The sequence below is a fragment of the Sarcophilus harrisii genome, chromosome 5 (assembly GCF_902635505.1).
Source record: "Sarcophilus harrisii chromosome 5, mSarHar1.11, whole genome shotgun sequence".
Lineage (NCBI taxonomy): Eukaryota > Metazoa > Chordata > Mammalia > Dasyuromorphia > Dasyuridae > Sarcophilus > Sarcophilus harrisii.
In genome coordinates this window covers 226,981,085-227,003,607 of record NC_045430.1, presented here as the reverse complement: position 1 = coordinate 227,003,607, position 22,523 = coordinate 226,981,085, and the positions used below count along the sequence as shown (strand labels likewise).

The 22,523-nt window shown below is 36.1% G+C and overlaps 1 protein-coding gene across 4 annotated transcripts in view; it reads right to left on the bottom strand.

Moving 5' to 3' along the window:
- The window catches only part of MKX (mohawk homeobox), a 100,208-nt gene that overhangs the window by 63,260 nt on the left and 14,425 nt on the right, over window positions 1-22,523 (bottom strand). For all 4 annotated transcript variants that reach the window (XM_012551239.2, XM_031939813.1, XM_031939811.1 and 1 more), the window contains exons 4-5: window positions 15,249-15,402; window positions 14,082-14,417 (exon numbers count right to left, since the gene is read on the bottom strand). In XM_012551239.2, the coding sequence (XP_012406693.1) occupies window positions 14,082-14,417; window positions 15,249-15,402 (490 nt within the window). The remainder of the gene's footprint in view (window positions 1-14,081; window positions 14,418-15,248; window positions 15,403-22,523) is intronic.

The window sequence follows — 22,523 nt, the reverse complement described above, 5'->3', positions numbered from 1 at the left end:
CAATAGAAAATGAGCTTAAATGCTAATACTTTTACTCAATTACAAAAAAGCAATCATATTATCTGCCTGAGTAATGGTCCATATAAAACTAAATATAACAAAGTAATTCCAGAGTAATGACTTATCACAGAATCCTTTTTAGTCACACTCTCAAAAAGGACAAGAATAAGATGATGATGATGATACCTCATATTTATAAAGTGCTTTAAGCTTCACAAAACACAAAATCATTCAAAACCTCACAATAATCTTTTGGGGAAGGTATTAGTATGATCCCCCTTATACAGATGAGAAAACTGAGAACCACAGAGTGCAGGTAACTTTCTTAAGGTCATTTAGTTAAAAAGCTTGCAAATGGGAATTTGAAATCAGGTCTTCCTGCCTCCAAGTTCAGCATACTATCTACTACGCCACATTGCCTCTCACTTAATTTTGCAACTATGAGTAGGCAATTTAAGTTCTCAGTTCATTTTTTCTCATCTGTAAAATAGCAGTAATAATCCTGAGGCAAGATAATATAGAGGGAGAATGTGACTACAAATGCCAGCTCTTAGCAAAAGCTTGAAACTTGAGAGAGAGGATATGACCCAAATAGAAGTTAGTTGGATTTGATTGCATGCTTCCTTTAATTCTTCTTATTAACTGACATTTATGTAGCACCTTTTACCTTTTAAAGCACTTAATACACACTTTCTCATTTGACTCTTATAGCAGGATAGCTTCTATAGGCATTACTAACTCCACAAATAAGTTCCAAGAAAATTAAATAATTTTTGTCCATGGTCACAAAGGTAGGAAGAGTTAAAGACTTTCAATCAGTTTTTATTAACTCTAGATGCAACAATTCACTACAGAACTCTTCTAATTCTGTCTTAGCACTCTTAAAGTAAGAACCTCCCCACTCCCACTTGCATTGACATAGGAAACTCTTCATGAGAAAAGTCGCTTTCCCATTGTAGACTAGCAACTACTCTAAAACTTAGCATCTTAGAGAATGATCGTGGAGCAGGAGGGATAAAGGGACCTTGTACAGAATCACATATCCAATCCTAGGCAGAGCTTGAATCAAGGGCTCTTGATTCAAGTATAAAACTGATTGTCTTTTCCTGTACTATGCTGTGTCTCATAATTAGAACCTAATTTCTGGAAATAAGACAATTCTGGTAGAATTAAATTGCAAAGTTTAGCCTGTGAAGGTGACTCAGATTATTTTGATGATAAAAAAATTATGACATGAAGATTTAAGACCCTACATCAAAATTTGAACTAATACAATAAATTGAACTCTTTCTTTTCCTTTGTTTTGAATAGATATCTGTGAAAATCAATCATTGTTCTAAAACAGAGACTATTTATTATAGTTATGCTTAAATCAAAATAATCATAATTTATAGACATATTTTCTCCGCTTTTATAAAGTAGAAACTTTTTGAGAGAAGGGATTGTTTTATACCCCCAATGTTTATAAGAGTTCTGGCAATTAAAAAATACTTTTAAATTAATTGATGGGTTGGCTGGTTGATCATTTCACTCCAGGGACAGAAAAGTTGGAGAAATATAAGTATTCTGAATTCAGCATTTCCTACAGGAAACCAGTTGAGGCCACTTTAGGATCTCACCACAATATGCTCTGTAGGGGAAAAATACCTGCATAATTTGGTAAAATCATAATCCCCAACTTTTTTATATTTGGCACCAAGTTTTTGACATTTGCTTAATGAGAGGGAAGGTTTGCTTAACCAAAACACAAATTTTCCTGTTACTTTAATAATTATTATGTAACATCCCATCACTTCTCCAAACGCTCAGAGGTTTGGGGTCTATTTTTTCAAGGGTAGGGATAGTTCCCTTTTCAGTATATTTGAAGGTGGAGCAAGGAGAGAAAGAACTATTCCTGACAGCAACTCAAAAATGTTTCAAATTTCTAGTGGGAAATAGATAAACGAAGATTTCTGAAAGAAAATAAGTATTTTAGCTACACAGAGATGTTTCTGTTCAAGGATTTTTTAAAAAGACAAAAATAACCTGCTCTGGGAAGGGCAGAGACCTCCACACAGACAAGGGTGTAGAGAGAAAGGACTCCTTTTTTTCCCCTGTCAGTCCAGCTGGAGGGACTGAAGGACTAAAAGGAAAATAATGAGAGGAAAGAATGAAAGAATAGTGGTGACCAAGACAACAATGAAGGAAGGAAAACAACTCATCCCTCTGCCTGAAGTGCAGACCAACTAATTCTACCTAATATTGCAAGCAGCTCACTCTGTGCTCTGCTGAGACATCCCAGCAAATGCACTTGGCTCAGTGTTCCATCCTGGCCAGAGATTTTACATTTAGAAGTGTAAGACATAGTAACATTTAAGGAATTCTGGATTCTGCCAGCCAGCTAGCTATCCTTTCTCTCTTGGCCATGGGACAGATGAGCCAGAATACTGCCATGCCTTCTATGTGTCTGTTGTCTAAATCAGGGGAGGGGAGGCTTGAGGGAGGGATCCCAGAGTTTGGTGCTTAAGAGAGGGGCATATTTTAGGGTCAGCTTGACACTTGGCAGGATGGGGCAATCTGATTTGAAATGGTTCTGCTACATTGCTAGATGGATCTGTTCACCCAACTTGAGACTCTGGCTGGAGAAGGAAGTTTCCACTATCCAGACCACCAGGTGAAACATCAGAAAAACAAAATATGTTTTCTGGATATGCTACTTTTTAAATATTTTTTTTTGGTTTGTACCTCTCATTCCTCCTTTTCTTTATGATTACATCTGTTATTTTAGCTTATTTTTCCACTTTGTATTGAAATAGTTCTTTTAAGAAACCATTATTTTGCATTAAGCAGGGCTCCTTTTTTTTTCCCTCTTTAAAGTTTATACAAAGGAGCAATGTAGTACAATGGATAGAGAGCCAAGCTTCAGGAAGATCTGGTGGATTCACACACTGCCTCTGTATTTGAGGTGAAGGGAAGACCCATACCAAGAGTTCCCCATATTAACAAAATCACAGATTTTTCCTATATTTAAGAAGGGAAAATCAACCATCTGTCCTAAATATACAAAATAAGCACATACATTTTCTCTGTGAGCAGTCATTTGCTTTGACTGCTCTTTTCCAGGTTATGCTAAATCCAGAATTTAGGGGGGAATGAGCTGCTTTTGGATTACTGGTCTATAAATATTGGAAGTCAATGCATGATGTCCTTAAAATAGTCCTTCTCTGCCTGTCTAGCTGGATATCAAGACCTGGGTATAGACTTAGGAGACACTGTAGACCTGGGCAAAAATACTTAGAGCAAAATAAGCTCCCAACTTCCATCAATCTTTTAAACACAGTTTTTTAGTTCCAGGCATAAGACAGACCTGTAACATCACTGATCTATTTTTGTTTTTACTCGATTTCTGATGATAATCTCTGTAACATACTTTTATCCTTCCCACAAGGAGATTTCATAGTAAATGGATCGGAAGCTCCCAACTTTTCAAAATAGAAGCAAGCAAAAATTCATAGGTCAAAGAACCCAAAGAGAACTTGGTGATTGTCTTGCCCAATAGCCTCATCTTATACAGGAGGATATGGTGGCCCAGAAAAGCTAAGGGATTTCACCAAAGGCATGTGGGTAGTAAAATATCAAAGCCAGAATTTGAGCCCAATACCTCTGGGCAGAACCCAAAGATCTCTTCCACCTACAGCATACAGTAGACAGAGGGATTTGTTCTTTTGATGTCAAACTCAGCTATCAAGAATGTTAATATTATTGTCAAATTGAATTGGATTCTCCAAACTTCCCCTTTTAAAACCAATTGTAAATCCTCAGGCATTGTCTCCCTCTTATAGACTACAAAGTGGGGCCACATTTTAGCCCTTGCAAGAACTTTTCAGCTGCAGGAATGAAACAAGGGAATGACAAAAAAGCTCACCTGCCCTCACCCTCTCAAAATTTCCCTAATTCTGAATTTGTGGATTAAATATGCTCAAGCATGCATCAGTAAGCATCTGAAACCACTAATTTCTGCAGGTAAAGCAGTGTGAAGTATCCCAGAGTAAGGATCACACATCCAATGAATTAAGAAATCAGTATATCAAAACAACCATTATACATTTATAACATAATGCATTATATATTATGTAATATAATATATGTGATCATAAAACTCTTCATGAGTGTACTCATCTGTTAAGTGAGGGGCTTGGCCAAAATGATCTCAGAAGTCCTTTTAAAACTCACATTCTGTGCTCAGGTCTATAATTCTAATTATTTTTTTTTTTTTAGTAATTAGGTACCAAAGCTATTATTAAGGAGAGAGAGGTTGAAAAGAAAGAGCTATTATTCAGTTGTCTTTTAAATACGCCAAGCTTCATATAAACAACAATTACAGAATTTGTCAAGTCTTATTTTTAAAAATGGACAAATTAATGAAAACTGTCCCTTTTTTTCTACTTCCTTAAGACTTGGGCTAAGGTAATTATAAATTATATCATTTCCAATCGTAAACAAAAATACAACTTTCCATAATTTAAAAATATCAAAACTCTGGTCTGGAACAAGACGCAGATTTTTCCTGGGTAAGAGTATTTTCGCGTCTACAAGACCAATTTTCACCTAGCGAAATTCTAGTTTAATTTTAGAAACAACGTGGGGAGACAGAGAGGAAAAAACAGCTACAAACTAAATAAAGAAAACATACTCCCATGACCAGTGAAGGGAATGCCTTGCTGTTTTCACTGACAGGAAAAACGCTTTCACAGAGTTTCTGTTCCCAGGCAGAGGACATCTTTGAAGAGTTTATTTGGTCACCTCTCAGTGTAGCGGGTTTACAAAACTAACTCAATTCAGTGTTACTGGGAGTTACCCACTTAAATGTCCTACACACAGAAGGAGAATAAACCCCTTTCTGTGCCAGCTTTGCACTTGGCTTGAATTTTTACGACTGACTTAGAAGCCCTAGGGAATGAAAAAGTCTCTTAATGGAAACACTGACACAGTCTTAAATATAGTGGCATGAACGGCCCCACTATAAAACTGCACAAGGGATGTGGCCACTGCAGAAGGCGTTGAAATGCACAGAATTTATCAGAAAATCGCCAACAATTGTTTTACTCATATACAACGGCCAAACTATGAAGACTTGGAGGCATAGAAATATAACCACTGTTTCAACATTTCCAAGCACTTGCTTTTTTTTTTCTCTCAAAAAAAAAATGCTAAATTTTGTAGGTTCCTTATCCATGATTCATATTTACTGCCTTGATTCCAGGCTTGGGTCCCATCACTTTTATTACGCTGTTTTAGCATATATGTTCTCTCAAAAGTTGGGGGAAACTTTTCAATATCCCTCAGAAGAATCAGAATTTATTTTCATATGAGACCAGAACATGTATAGATGACAACTTTTTTTTAAATGCCCTGAAATAAGACTCAGAATATTAGAAATTATCATCTATTTGGGGAAGCCAATTTTTAAAAGACTCATGAGATTTTATTGTCTTTTTTTCTGAGTTTTTGCTTGTATTTTGCTGTGGGTTTTTTTGAGATTTATCTTAATTTTTAATACTTTTCTTTCTTGAATTAAGCTGTAGATCACAGTACTTGATTTTTGAGACATACTTATTTTTATTCCTAAACTGTAGGCTTTTTATATTACTTGGGATTTTCTAGTCTGCCTGGATACATTAATAATGCATTGCTTATCTGGATAATACAATGACCAATCATCATTCCAAATGACTGATGATGAAACATACTACTGACCTCCTGTGAGAGGTGTTTTAGACTCAGGGTACAGAATGACACATGAATTGTTGTTTTTTTTTTGGCACATGGACAGTGTGGGAATTTATTTTGCATGAATAAGCATATTTGTTAGTTTTCCTTTTTTTTTAAATGGAAGGGGATGAGAGAAAACAAATTTTTGTTACTTAAAAAAATAACTTCATCTCTCTTTCCCCCAAAAATATCTTATTTAAATACTTCCCTACATTTTAATTTTTGATTGAATATCAGTACAAAGGGCAAAGACTTAGTATGATAGGCTACAGGGAACCCCTGAAATGAAAATTTCATTTCATGAATTGAAATTTCATGAAATGAAATGAAAGTCTGTTGTGATATGGGTAAAGCAAGTCAGAGAAAGATTATAGAATATTGTGGTTTCTGTGAGGCTAAAGAGGATATCTGAGTAAATCTCTGTGTAAAACTAAGCTTGTTGATTTATAAGTTTGGGACAAATGACTGGAAGCAATAAAAGTCCATAGATCCTAGAAGTTGAAATTCTGTGATGTGATAGCTAACAGAAATGGAAGAAAAATCTGAGGCAGCAGAAGCAAGAAGGAAAAATAAATGACTAGATAACTCTGGGGATATCACTACTATAGCCTAGTTTCACGGGTGACTCATGTGTCATAATGATGACTCAGATTTGTCAAGGGAAGGTTAAATTACATGCAGAATACTCAATATTGCATAGGAGTCAGGAAAAACTAAATTCAAAGCTCTGCCTCATACTGCCTCTGAACTCTGGGCAAATCACCTTACTTCTCAGCACCATGGCCAACTCTCCAAAAAGCATGATAAATCTATCAAGATAATAGGAGTTTCTTATCAAGAGGTCTCCAAACCAATGAAATTACAGGTGTAGTCCAAAAATTTCTCCAATGTACACAAAATATTAATAGGTCTTGCAGAAGTATTTTGCTTGGTCCCCTATGGTAAATTTAAGGACAAGAACCAGAGTTGCACATTTATATACTGGGAAAAATTACCTATATGGTGCCATTGGTGCCATTATTGGAGTCTGCTCTATTTAAGGAAGCAGAGAAATGTGAAGCATATTTCTTGGAAACCATAGAAACGGGTTCATATGAAAAAGATTTGATGTTTAAAGGGTAAACTTCTATTATCTGGAAAATTAAATTAGGTGGAACACATCATTCATGAATGAGGAGGAGTGGTATGCTGTATATGGAACCAAGGACTATGACAATTTTCGTGGTATTCCTTAAATATAACTAGCTGGGCCAGCTATTGAGGATTTTATTCTATTCTACTGAAGAGCCAACCAGTAATTTTCATGCCTGAAATGGAATGTCTGAGAATTCAAATACAAAATACTTGATTCTTTCACTAAAAATAAGGGTGCATAATACATGTACAGGACCATGAATTGGCAGAACAGTATTTGAAGGTTAATGCTCAAAAGGAAATGTTGGCACATTGAATGCTTAATATTTTTAGTAACTAGCAATGGACTCCACTCTTGCATTCCAAGAAGGTCTCCCCAGTTTGGAACAAGTGAAATATATATTTTGAGCAAGTGTATGCACATACATAAGTAGAGATATATTATGAAGAAATTATTCATTTTACAAAAGGATTAACTATAGAATTTCTTTTAATAGCTCAGCCAGTACATTTTTAAAAGTTTGAATTTACAAAAATATGATTTATACACTTCAGAAAACCCCCAATTAATCAAGCAATTATGTTTCAAAAGTTTGTCTTGAGTCATTTGTATGGAACTCAAAAATATTCTCTCATAAAAACATTATATATGGCTTAATACCATCCTTAGTCTAGCTTATTTAGATTTTTATATACCTGAGCTATGTGCTAATCTTCTCAATGAAGTCCTAAGAGATGGGGGTGAGACATATTTGCCAATAGAGAGGAGAATGAGGGAGGAGACTTAAAAAGAAGGAAAATAAGTTGGAAGGGGGAAAGAGGAGAGGAGGCAATGGAAGACAAAGAAAGGAATAGGAAGAAGAAAAGATGGAAGGAAAAGTGAAAAGGAGGAAAAATTTCCTTCTTTGCTTATACATGGATGGCTCTAGGCAAAATTTTAAAATAAACCATCTCTATGAGGTAACACTCTCTCTCTCTCTCTCTCTCTCCCCCCCCCCCCCCCCCCCCCCCCCCCAGGATTCTATGTTTTCATCCTGCCCAAGACTTGAACTGTAGAACTTTACCCAGTCTTGTCCCTATCCAGCTCCCTAAACCCAAACCAAAGTACCATTGGATCAGGGCTCAACTGTTTTTTGCCCCAGTTTCAGAGGATTCTTGGCCAACCTCTCTACTTGTACCTTTGGTCTCATTTCCTTCCATCTCACTGGAAACTTGCCCCATAGATAAATTTCCTCAGTCTTTCACCTTCAGTTTCCTGTTCCTTCTCAGCTACTTAAAAATATGTCCAGCTTTCCTCATTCTTCAATAAGAACATTTGACCTCACCATGCCCTCAAATAACCTTTTTACTATTTCTTTTATCTTTCACTGCTAAGTTCCTAGTAAGAAGATTTTATATTTAATGTCTTCATTTCGTCAACAAATTATTTCTTAGCCCTTTGGAATCTGGCTTCCAACCTTTCCATTCCACTGAATGGTTACTAAAGCACACTTGCTCAGTCTTTTCCCAGTTCTCATATCTGACCTCTCTATGGCTTTGAACATAGTTTGATATTGGGGGTCACCCACCATTTCTAGTAGGGAACCACTTCCACAAAATGCATAGCAGGTGACAGTCATTTGAAAGGCTGCATTCTTAGGGTATTTAGGTGGTTCAGTGAATAGAACCCTGGGCCTGGAATCAAGAAGATCTGAATTTAAAACTAGTCACAGACATGTCCTAATTGGATGATCCTGGGCAAGTCACTTAACCCTGTTTGCCTTTTGCAAATGAGTTTTCTCATTTATAAAAATGAGCTGGGGAAGGAAATGGGAAACTACTCCATTATCTTTGCTAAAAAAAAACTCCAAATGGGGTCATGAATAGTCAGACATAACTGGAAAACAATGATCTTTCTTGTTTCAAATCAGAATTGTCCATGTGTCATAAATACGTAAAGACTGCTCTGAGCTGGTCCCATAGTCCTAGGTTCTATAAAGTTCCCCCCACCCCCCACCCCATTCAAGGTTCATTTACATTTTTGCTTTCAAAACTTACAGACATGTGGATAGGTTTTCTCTTTAACAATTCACATCCTTCAGACTGCTCTTTCACAGATGAAAGAAATAGAAATCCAGTTTTCAAGGTGAGCTACATTTCAGTGTAAAGCAGTGTAATGGGGGACTAGTCAATGCAAGCCCAGCTCCTGAAATAGGCACAGTATTTTCGATGCTGAATAGCTACCCAGAGCCTTAGAGAACATGCTTGTAGTAATGGAAGATGGTGTGAGGAGGAAGAGCCCTAATTTCTGATTCAGAGTACTCACAGATATTCTGGCTGCTTCCCATTGGCTTATTCCATAGCTTTTACCTCATTGCTGACCCAGAAGTGAATGCCCATACAAAAGGAGAAGAACTTTGAAGCTTTCTTTTTCCCTGGTGATAAATAAGGCAAGAACTATTACAAGTCTCTGGGTAGGGAGAGAAGTAGTGCCATTGGTTGACTCTCCTCTTCTGGACTGACATGATTCTTCTATCTCTGTTGGTCTATTCTATTCTGCTCTCAGACAAATGAGGGTCAGACACAGAGCAAATCAAGTCTTGATCTTGTGAGATTCAAAAAATCATAGGAACCATTAGAAAATCAATAATGGATGTCCATGACAGAGATTGCCATGATACTGCAATCAAGTAGAATGAGTCACCAGCATAGCAACCAAGGAAATAACCTATGAGATCCAACTCAGCTTTAAATACACTCAGTAAAGCCATTACATTTTATAGGCCAGGGGGTTCCTGGTCCAGCTGGAAGTAAATTTGAGTGAACAAGTGAACACATTAATAGTAAACAAATTAAGTCTGAGCCCACTCTCCCCAATGGCACTACTCCCATTCTGGGGGAATATTTTTATTTGGGGGTCTTACTATATCTTTTTATTAAATATACCTTTGTTAAAGCTAATTAATGTCAATTGGATAATTGATATTCAGAAAAAAAATAGTCAATTGATAGTGGTAAGATACAGGCTCTTGCAAAAGGAATACATCAGAATGGGAGCTGATGAACAATAACATTATAAGAGCCCTATAGCTCCACAAAGGAATCTTTAGAATTCTGAAAGAAAATAAAGAATAGGGAACTTGATTTGCCAGTGGTGTTGGAATTAGGAAAGACTAAACCTGCACAGACAGATGTGTATGTATATGTAACACATGAATATATACATGTTTATATATCTATATTTCTGTGTTTTTGTATGTATGTTTCTATATATATATTTGTTTATGTATATATATTTCTGTATGTGTGTGTTTGTAATGTGTTAATCCTTGCATATAACCTTTCTGGTTCTCAGATGGGCTGGAAATGGTTCATTACCCAGCTAAAGTAAAGCAAAGTATTCCCTAGGCTTGTGTGTCCAACAAGGAATGTGGGTGGGACACTGCCTCTGGAGGATGGAACTAGGAGAGGCCTTTTTTTTTCATATAAACACAAATCTGTTCTTATCTAGCCACCTTTTGGGGAAAAGGACCCCACCCAGAGATTACGGAGTAAAATTTGAAGCTTGGTCTTTGTCCTAAAAAGTTCAGTTGGGCTCCTTGGCTACACAGACATGTAATCAGCTTTTCATGGAATAACTAATTCTTCTTACATCTGAAAATTATAATTTGATAATCTGACATCACAGAAGTGGCTTGTAATGTTTCTGGACAATAACCAGAGCTTGCCTGTTACATGGGCATTTGGCAAACTTCAATTTGGATGATTTCATCCAAAACAAAGTGCTGAGTGAATATATTTCTTTTATTTTTAGAAATACAGTTGTGCAATTATCTTCTTAATTCTAACCACTTCTAATTGTAGATGTTGTTCTCATAAATGTTTCAAACTTCAGATGTACAGGCAACTCACAGCAAAAAAAAAAAAAAAATTGCCTCCACTCTGGTAGGTTCCAGTAACATCTCTAATTAAGACTATAGTCTTAGGCTGCTTGTTTTCCCTTTGTTTCTCTATCTCTCTGTCTTTCTGTATGTGTGTCTCTCTCTTTGTGTCTCTGTCTCTGTTTCTCTCTCTCTTCTGGAATTTTTTTTTTTTTTAATGAATGAAATGAAGGAGGCAGGTAGTACATGGGAAGTGAGAGAATACTGGAATGAAAGTCAGAAGGTGTGAGCTCATTTAGGAGTCACCTCCTTTCTCTAAATTGTTTTATCCCCTGAAAAGTAGAATACATTCTCTGAATACTTCATAGGATTCTTGTAAGGTTCAAATGAGAGCATCAAATGAGAATCAAGGCCATCTAATCCAATGCCATTTTAAATATGAGGAAATTGGAGCCAGAGTTTGTGACTTGTCCCAACTTCAGTCAGTCAATAAATATTAAGTGCTCACTATATGCCAATCAATCAATAAGCATGTATTAATTCCCTAAGATATTCCAGGCTGGCACTGTGCTGCTGGGGATTCAGAAAGAGGCAAAAGTTCCTAACTTCAAGGAGCTTACAGTGTGATGGGTGAAACAATAAGCAAAAATATGTATAAACATCTCAGAAGCAACAAGTAAAAGGAATGAGATTTTATCCAAAGTGCTTTGACTCCATATTCTATGCTCTTTGCACTAAGCTTGGGTCAAAGGTAAATGCTAGGGTGCGGAATGACATATGTCAAATTCTTGGTGAATGTTGAAGTACTGTGTAAATGTTAGCTTTTTATTGTTATTTTTTATTGTTAGCTCATTTAATTCTGAGAGGATATTAATACAGGAATATTGCCTCTATCGTACTGATAAAAGAATGGACACTCAGAGAGGCAAAGTCACTTGTGCAAAGGTCACATAGCCAGTAAGTTCTAGAGGCAGGATTCTCACTCCAGTCTCATCTAGCTCCAAGTCTAGAACACTTCATTTCACGATGCAAAGATGCTTTAATGTCTCAGGGTTTTCGAGACCCTACAAAGATCCCCAAGATTTTTGTGTAAGAGCTAGAAGGAAACCAAAAGAATTTCTAAACAAGCCATGTATAGGAAGGAAAACGGCCATACTTCTTTTAGTCTTCGTAGAGTGAGGGACCCCCTAGGTAATCCTATAGAAGCTGCAATAGATATTTTGTTACATTCTCTCCATGAGAGACAGCTCTTTAAGGTTCTGATAGAACATCAATGCATTAATCAACAAAAGCATTTGTTAAGTGCCTACTATGTGCCAGACAGTGCTGGTGCTAGGAATACAAAATCAAAAAAATGATACAATTCCTATCCTCTAAGAGTTTATATTCAATCAATCTGAAATTTCACAAGCAGGTCTTGGAGCACTGGGATATAATACTTTTTTTCTTCCACTATAGCAAAATTGAGTTATATATGTGCAGGGGGAAATAAGTTTTTATGTCTGAGCTGCTTTCTCTCAGCTTGTGTAACTAAAAATGCTTTGATTTAAAAATAAAACTTGGCTAATAATTAACTCATAATATGGACCAAATGCATTTGGAATGTTTAGAGGGAAAAAACCAAACCTTAAATGACCTAGACATTTAACTTTAAAAAGTAGTCCCTAATGCACGCACATTGCCTAATGTTCTTAAGAGTTTATATTTTACCACCTCTGAAAGTAGTATGCTTTTTCCAAACAGTAAGCATACTGGGGAAATGATGTAATGATTTGTCTTTTTTTTTTTTTAAAGGAACCTTAAACTGCCCAATGTCAGAAGTGGGAAAAACTTTGGCGATCTAGTCCATTGGTCCTGAAACCTTTGGCAGTCTGGTAGGGGCTATGGACCTCGTCCAAGAATCATGTTTTTTTCATTGCCTAAAATAAAATATATCAGTTTTCAGGGGAAAACAATTATTTTAAAATAAACTTGTTAAAATAAAAAACAGATCATGAACTCCAGGAACTCCAGGTTAAGAGCCCTTCAATTAGTCTTATTCTCTCCTTCACACAGCTCGTTAAAGTGCCATCGCAGAACATTCAGTCTTAGGTTTTCTGATCTAAATACAGTGCTAACTAAACAATTAAATGTAATCTCTAGTATTCAATATGGAAAACTGGTCTCTGGATGAAATACCTGGAAAGGTCATCAGAAAGTGAGACAACCTGTTTTGCAAAGTTCAATTGACCTATACAATTCATCCTCCCAAAACCACCAAGTATAAATGTGTGTGTGTATGTTTACTAAGTCTAAGAACTATACAGGAACACACTGTATATATCCACACATAAACACATAGGCTTTTTTCCTGGAGGGTATATTACACACACACATACACACACACACACACACACACACACACACATACATACACACACACCCCTAAGTCATTTCTATCCATCCATAGCCATTACCTTTACTTATTTTTATTCTCATCTCCTCCATGTCTCCAGGACAGACTCTGTTTTACTATTTCCAGATTTAAGATTCTGACTACACTTTCTGGAACTCAAACCCAAAATCCCCTTGTGCAAATGCCCTCTAAGGTATTAGGCTTCCCAGAGGTAACTGGGACCAGAATAAAAAAAAAATTAACTGTCATTGCTTAATTTTTTCTGTATCTGAAAGTTAAATTCACTCATTATTTCAGCCTTTCCCATGGTGCCCTTCTCAACAGCTTCATCTTGCCCATCTCAATCCTTTTTCTGCTAGTCACCTCTAGCCTCTATTTGTTTTGACTACAAATTGCAGGGAGGGTGTAGACCTGCATTGACAGGGTGCTTCATCACCTAGGAATCCATAAGCTCAGATTGCCCATCTATGGAGTGGAGATAATAATACCCATAACCTTCACCTTATAAGAGCCCATTGTGAGAGTTCAATGAATTAATGCATGTAAACTATCTTGTAAATCTTAGGTTGTTATTATTACTGATTATTGATTAATTATTACATTATTGACCAATACAACACTGATAAAAAGAGGCAAAACAAGAATGGACACTCAGGTCAGAGCCTTTTCCACTGTTTATCTTTTTTTCAGAGCTCTTTGTTCAAAAAGGCCAATGTCAACTCAACTCTCCAAAAAAGTCCACCTGTATCTCCTTAGAGAGGTATCACTCTTCCCTAACCCTACTCAGATTAAGTATTGCATCGAAAGATACAATCTATCTCTTCTTGAGGCAAAATAACAACAATAGCAAGACTTATGCCTGGATAGCAAAATTCAGGCTCCATTTAATTTCTGGCCAAAAAAGGCAGCTAAAACCCCCCCAAAAAACTTCATTCACTTACCTGTTCGATAGACAAAGTTGCCTTCAGTTTCTGATGATGATGGAGATACAAGCTCCTCCTCAAATTCATTGGAACTAAATGACCCCGAATGGTTTCTCTGTCTCGTTTTTTCCATCATTGCTGCATTTGTGGCCATGACGTGTCGCAAAGAGTCATTAAGGTAGCGGTTCAACAAGCTACTCTTGTATTTGGGGGGTGAGACGTAGTCCTCATTGGTGCCGGGTTCTGGTCTCACTCCAGTTTTGATCACAGAGCTCTCTGTTTTAATTACTGCATGGTGAACTGGGTTATTGTACCCCGATTCATTCACATGGTTTCTTGGGGGATTTTCTCCATCTGAGGGAGGCAAAAAAGTCTAAGTAGTGAAATACAGGTAGTAAAATACGTGTGCTTTTGTCTAACCATTCAATTGTGAAAGGTAATGATTAGAGAAACATAAAGGTCAAGTCCTCAAAAACAGAATGGACCTTATTTTTGTGTTTAGGGGTTAAAGTTAAAACTTTTAGAAATAAGACCTCTAAACACAATGACCAAACACTTTTCCAAAGGATCCATGACAATACATCCTATTCCCATCCTGACAGAGAAGTGAGGAATTCAGAGAAAGAATTAGAAATATATATAATATATATTGTATGTGTCTACATGTACATATGTGTAAATTACATATATATGTATTCGTATGCATGTGTATAATATATATGTATTTATGTATTTTTGATATAATTAGTGAGGAAATTTGATTTTCTTGATAATGCATATTCATTACAAAGGTTTTTTCCCTCCCTGTACAGGAGGAGTGAGGGGAGAGAAAATGGATTTTTAAAAATTGAGATAAATAAAATTACTTAAAAAAAATAAGCTGACTCTTTTGCTAAAGTGAAAATAGAGGTTGTTTATGCATGTCTCTCCCCCCTGCCATGTTAATTCAATTTTAATGACTTTTTCAGAGGGTGTTATTCTGACACATAACTTCTTAAACAAGGGGAAAATGTAACAAATCTGTTGGTCATTTATAACATTACAACAGCAAAGTTACCTCATGCAATAAAAAAGAGCCAATATGGCACCAATAGGCCTTATGGGACCAATCACTAACTTGTTAAAAACAATTAAAAATCAAGGTAACCTTCTAAATCCAGGAGCAAATAAAAAAATCTAACAAACCTTCAGAACATGAATCATCACTGCTCACACTAAGTCTTTCTGCATTTCCTTGCACATATTTGTTGTAGAGTTTTATTCGCAAAGCCCAGCTCAGATCTGGTTGCCTGACCGTATTCTTAAGGCGACGTCTTGCATTAGCAAACCAGTTTGACACCTAAAATACAAATAAAATGTCTCCTTTCATAAAATTTAAAAAACCTTTCTCATTGATACTTGTATTTTCTCACAAGTTGAAGGTGAATATCCAACACAGTCAGCACAAAATAGTGAAAACAGGTTTAGACAAGGAATTAGGAAAGACCTGGATTCAAAGCCCATCTCTGACAACTAGTAATCATGTAGAGGTGAGTCACCTTTTCTGAACCTTAGTTTCCTCAAACTGAAAATAGGATTAATAATCCCTATAGCACCTTTCTCATGGGCTTATTGTGAGGATCAAATGGCATGTAACAACAAAAGATCAATCAACGAATAATTAGAGTGTTCAGACTGGGAAGACATAGGATTAACTCTGTTTGAGTCATGTAGATTTTAATGGGAATGGAATGATGACACTATCTGGATGGAGACAGTTATAAGTACAAGTCTTGAGCTCAGGAGAAAGGTTAAGGTTGAAGATATAAATTTGGGCATTATCCATCTTTTCCTAATTAATGCTGTGGAAATGGAAGAGGTTGATATGGTAGAGAATATTGAGTATGGGGGGAAAAAGGAAGAGGGATAGGAAAAGAAGTTTGGAGAAAGCCTATGTTAAAGGTGCAGGAAGAAGATTGCTGAAACAAATTTATTGCTTTTTATTTTGAATCCTCTCATGTTCTGCTGTGCATATAACAATGTATTTTTTCTTTTCTTATTTTGTATTTGTTTAAAATAAATAAGTCAAAATGAAAAATGAAAATGAAATGATTTTTTAAAGGGCATGGTTCTTTAAAAAGGATGAAACATAGGGAATCCTCATTAGGTGTCTCTGTTGCCAAATTCTGTTCCAGAATTTGGTCCTAAATTACTATCAAGGTTTTAGGTGGTAACATTTGCACTGAAAATTTCATTTTTCTAGATTTCCTTCTATAAACATACAAATCAGCATAATGCTTAAAGGCTTACTATTGGGTAGGTCTGTAGAAGTCATCTTCTACTTTAGAAGTAAATGAGCTATTATGGCTGTCTCTCTCTACCAAATGGTTAGGAATCATTACTTCTTGGAGAATGAAGAGGAGCCCAGAATAGTTAAATGTTCGATATTTACTCTTTACATCTTCTCCACCCCCTTTAAAAGGCAATTGGTGTTAAGCAACACAGCTAGGAAGTATCTGAGATGGGATTTGAACTCAAGTCCTCATTTCTTTAGAGCTGATGCTCTATCCATTGCACCCCCTACCTTCCCCTAATCTTCCTCTTTTAAGCTATTTTTCTAAACTGCCTTTTGAAATGCTAACAATGTCTCTCCCACCTTGCTCAATACAGTAATAAAGAACTTACCTTTTGCTAGAATTTATTCCCTGCTAAATAACTACTTACTATTACTCTCCTATTATTGCTACCACTCTGCTTACCTCTCTGAATGAGGCTTCCATCATTTCCCCTTATTTCTTACTCTTTTCCATCATTCACAGATCAAAGAACATGGATCAGAGGCTGCTTTTTTCCTTCCCTACAAATCCTAATCTCTTTAGTTTCAATACTCAAACAATTTAGGATCAAATGAGACATTTGTAAGGCATTTAGCACAATGCCTAACACACAGTAGGTGCTTAATAAAGGCTTCTACTTGTCTTGGGCCAAACTAATCCCCTCCTATCAGTTATAGCTCAAATTGAATCTCCACTCCTCTGGGTCTTGCACTAAACAGAATGAAAATTAAACACCTTAAGTCCCTCCTAAAATAACAGCTACCAGTGTAGTGTGTATTTATACACACAGAGAAACATATACATGTATGTACATAGACACATATACCTATGTCTACAGACGTATATGCCTAAATATATATGTATAAACCTACAGATGCCTATGTCTATACATACATATATATATCTACATATACATCTATAGATATGCATAGGGACCTCTATACATATGTCCATAGGCACAATCTACATATAGATATAAAGTATAATACATAGAGACACAGTCTATGTCTGTAAACATGTTATATAAGTATATTGTATAGCTAGCTATATCTATCTATGTATATATACAGGTGAGCCTGTAACTATTCAATTAAAGAGACAAGGTGTGGAGACTTATTTTGCCTGATCCCAGAGAAAGAAAAATAAATATGAACAACTTTACACTCAATATAAAGGGAACTCCCTCTTTTTTTTTCCCTAAACCCCTCTCCTGAACCTTTCCAAAACTATCCAAAAATAGAATGGCTGCCTCCAAAGTTATGGCTTCCTCTTCCTTAAAGACATTCAAATGAAAGCCAGATGACCTATCATTGGTTATATTGAGGAGGGGGATTCTTTTACAGGTACAGGTTGTACGAAATGGTCTGAGGTCTGTTCCAGCACTAAACTTCTATGATTTTGTGATTAGAAAGAGTGACGGATTAGCAGTCAAACAACTCAGTTTCATGTTCTGGTCCTACTGCTTACCAGCCAATTAATCTCTCTGAGCCATATTTTTCTCATCTCCACAGGTATGCTGAACAGATGACTTCTCTGCTCTATGATCCCTTCTGGTTCTAATATGCTGTAAATTGAGCCCTATTACAACTTCCATTACAACAAAAATGTATGTAGAAAGAGATGTAATAACTCACTCATGTCATACAGTGTTCAATGAAACTTAATTCCGACATGCTCCAATTCTCTCCATGGATCTGTGATCTTGATGTGATTATTCCCTCCAACAGTGCAGCTCTAGACCATCCATTCATGTCCCTCCCACCACCCAGTCACATTTCTCAAAGATTCACCAAAGGAGGTTCTACCCAGTGTGCTTGGAGCTGTCACAAAGACTTTCACTTATTATCCTTCGATCTTGCTTCATGATCAACCCTTTTTTAATTCATAAATTCATAATTTTTTCATTTATAATTTTTTCAGATGACATGGCTTATACCCCACAACTCCTGTGTGATTCTTCATTTGCAATGGAATGCAGTCTGCTTATGACCACCGTTGACTTTTATGTGTGTCTATGTGTATTATAGACTACATCTACATGTAGCTTGCCTCCATATTTATGTCCATGTCCATCACCTTTTCTGTGATTCTCAACTTCAGATCATCAGAAATTAGAGCACTAATGGCTCACAGCCACGCAACATCACTAGATTATAGGCTTTAGCTGGCACAGTGGATAGAGTGCTCAGCCTGGAGACAGAAGGAACTGATCTCAATTCTGGCCTCAGAAACTTACTAGCTATGTTACCTGCGCAAATCACTTAATCTCTGTCTCAACAATAAAATGGGAATTGTAATAACATAATAACTCCAGGGATATTGTGAGAACTAAATGAGATAATACTTGTAAAACAATTAGCATCATGTCTGGCACATGGTAGGAGATTAATAAGTGCTTGCTTCCTTCCCTGTTTCAAAATATTTTTAAACATTGGTTATAAAAAGATGGCCCTAGGTTTCAGGAGGAAGCTCAGAGGCATTAAAAACACAAGACAATTTCTCCAAGCTTCTCCTGTTCAATTCTGGACCCACCTCATTGTTCCAGCATAAAATAATTTTAGTAACACCTTGAAGTTTATTGGAATTTAATATTCTTTGTTCATTAGTATGATTGCTATTTTTTTTTCTTTTGGCATATAAGACTACGTATGTCTTTTTTTTTTTCTGAGATGATTGGGTTGAATAACTTGCCCAGGGTCACACAGATAGGAAGTGTTAAGTGTCTGAAGCCAGATTTGTGTATGTCTTTTTTTTAAATGTTCTGTTATATATTCCCTAAAAAGTAATAGGGATAGCAGATAGAGAACAGATCTTTGAATCAAGAATGAATGAAAAGGTTTTCATTATTGAAAAAAGTATTTGTCATGGGCTAGTCTCTGCTCTCATGGAGCTCCCAATGTAATACAGGGAGACAACATATAAAAAAAATCCAATAGAAAAGCCCAGTGACCTTTAAAACAGATAGTAATGAATCTTTTTTTTTTTTTTTTAGTGCCATTCCTATTTATCAAGTAACATTCACTGAACCATTCAGTAATACTAAGGCTTTTGGTTGTGAGAATCTTGTTTTTTGATTCATCAATAGCTATAACTCTTGAGGAGGGGAGGGATACAGCATCTTGAGAAATAATTGTCTCTCATCTCTATAAGAGTTGCCTCCCTGGACAATTCTTGGGGGGCAGGTAATGGTGATAATTTTGCTATTCCTAAGACTCTTGAGCTTACCTGCCCATAGATGGCAGTTGAGCTTCCCTTGGTGGTGATGGAAATGTTGTTCCTCTTGATGATGGCTATTGATAAAACCCTAACTACAAATCCCATTTCTGATACTTATCGACCATTGTCACCTTAGGCAAGTTACTATGAGTCAGTTATGTCAAATAAAATCTCTAAGACTATATATTTCAGAGAATCTTCTTCCTTCCCAGGAGCTCTCTCTACTAATGAAATCCAAGGTCTAACAAACAAAAAAGACAGGAGCAGGGAACGTAGTTCATTTAACTTTTCATGGTGTTGTCTGATCCTTAACACATTCAGTGTCTTCCTATTATACTAACTTTGTATAGGCATGAGTCATTTGGGTAGGTTCATGGATTTAAATCTGGAAAGGACCTTAGAGACTAGTAAACCCAAGCTTAATCTTGTACAGATGAAGAAACTGCTGAACAGAGAGATTAAGTGACTTGATCAGTGATTACAAAGTTAAGATATGTAAAGGGAAATTTGAACTCAATGGGAACTCTGTCCCATTATTATTATTATTATTATTTCGCTATTTACAAACTTTTGACTTCTTCTACCTATTGACCACAAACCATATTTCCTAATTTTTTGCCACCTTCTTCTGTACCCATTTTCATATTGAGTATCAAGGAATATTTTGACTTTTTTTAAAGAAGAATTGGTCAGCTGTTCATAAGATTTCTCTCCTTTAATTTCTCTCTTTAATGATGGTTGGTACAAAAACTGCAATTTTTTCAGTTTGCTTCTTTCTTATATTTATTATGGGTACAGTAAGGTCCAGTGAGCAGGTATACTAGGAATCAATGTTTCATAGAGTATTGGAATAGAAGGATGCCAGGTCCTCCAGTCTCTTCATTTCATTTCCATGTCTAAAGGGAGGGCCTGTACAAGCTGGCCTTCCATTTGATAAACATTCTTTTGTCTTCTGGTTTCATTTATTGTGAGAATGTCTGCGCTGATGGTGCAGTCCTTCAAGGTGTGTGAACTAGCTGGCCATTGGACAAATATCACACATTAAAAATAACAAGAGCTAAATGATGATTCTTAGTCAAATTTCCTAATTTTCCTTTTCCATCATCCTGTCACTTCCATTGTAGGAGTGAGATTTGACTGTTTGGGAATATGATGGGTGATCAGAACAGAACTAGCTTGGGAACAAAGCTGGGATTCAAAAAGCATTTATCAAGCATCTGAGGTTCAGGACACTGGGCTCTAGAGATATTTAGAGTTATGCAGAACAAGGGAGATGCCTAAGGTAGGGGCTGGCCAAATGCCTCAGTTTTCTAAGAGGATAAAAAGGGAGACTTTGCAAACTAAAGGAGAATAAACTCTAACCAAATTCTTGACTTAATTCTAGAACAAATTCTTGCAGGAAAAATTTTGATAACTTGGAGTGGTAATCATTACTACATTACTACTACTAAGGACAAAGTTATATCAAGCTAAACTCATATCCATTAGTGACTGCATTATACTGTTGTTGTTGTTGCTGTCCAGTAATTTTCAGTCATAGCTGACTTTTTGTGACATTATTTGAGCTTTTTTTTTTTTTTTTTTTTTTTTTTTTTTTTTTGGCAAAGAACGATTTGCCATTTCCTCTTCCAGTTTATTTTACAGATGAGGAAACTGAGACAAATAGGGGTAAGTGACTTATCCAGGATCACACAGTTAGTAATATCTGAAACCATGTTTGAATTCATGAAGATGAATCTTCCTGACTCCAGGTCCAGCATTTTATCTAATGTATTACCAAGTGATCCCAAAGTACTATGCTAGCTATTATGAATATCCTAGTGGACAGTGTAGAGAAATGTTGCTCAGTTCGATGAGGTAGATTCAGAACCAGAAGAATAACAAGTGCCAAGATTATTTAGTAAGAAGATTAATATCAACCTAGAAGTGTTTTGATATTATCTCTTTGATGGATTTAATAGATTCTCTCAGCTCTATCAATGAGCTGAGAGAAAAAACATGGCATTTTTATTGATTTTTCAAATGACATGAAATTGGCAGAGATAATTGATGGGCCAGGTAATAAAACTGAGATTCCCCAAAGATCTGAATAGTCTAGAAAAGTAGGCAAAATCTAATAAAGGTGAAACTGAACTCAACTCAACAAATGCGAACAACATTACTTTCTGGAATAGATGTAAAGTTCTGCAGTTATATGAAAAATAATCAATTGCACCAGCTGGGGATGATGGGGAAGTTTTGATTTAACTCTGATTCATATGCACACAAAAGTCATTGACATTCAAATTGACTCCAAGGTAAGTGTGAATCAAAAGTGTGACATGGCAACCAAAAAACCCTAATTCAATCTGAGAATGAATTCATAGAGTTATTGTGTCCCAGAATAAGGAAGGTAATACTCCCACTGTATTTTTGTCTTTGAATTTGTGTTCAGTTCTGGGCACCACATTTTAAAGGAACTGGCAGGTTTAATCTTATCCAAAGGCAACAAAAATTTTCATTTCACAGGAAATTTGGTCATCTTGCATTGTAGTGTTCAGGATAAGTATCTGCAAAAATATCACCAAGAAACTATTTGCATTTTAACACTATCTGTGACAGAACAGCTGGAGATAAAGTAATTCTCTTAAGAATTTACAAAACACTCCAAATTAAACTGACATAAACTTTGATACTCTGTTTCAAGACAAAGGTGGGTATAAGGAAAACTGGCAAACTATGTTGGAAAATATGTTTCAGGAATAAAAAATGAGAAAAGCCAAAAGTTTGTAGACTACACCAGAGCCTCATGCCTATACAACATGAATACTTTCTTTGGAAAAACATTACAAATAGGCAATGAGATGGAAGAGAGTCGACACACTTCCACTTGGGAAACTATACTTCTTTCAACGAGCCTAAGATTTTCCTTGTTAAAATGGTCCTTATT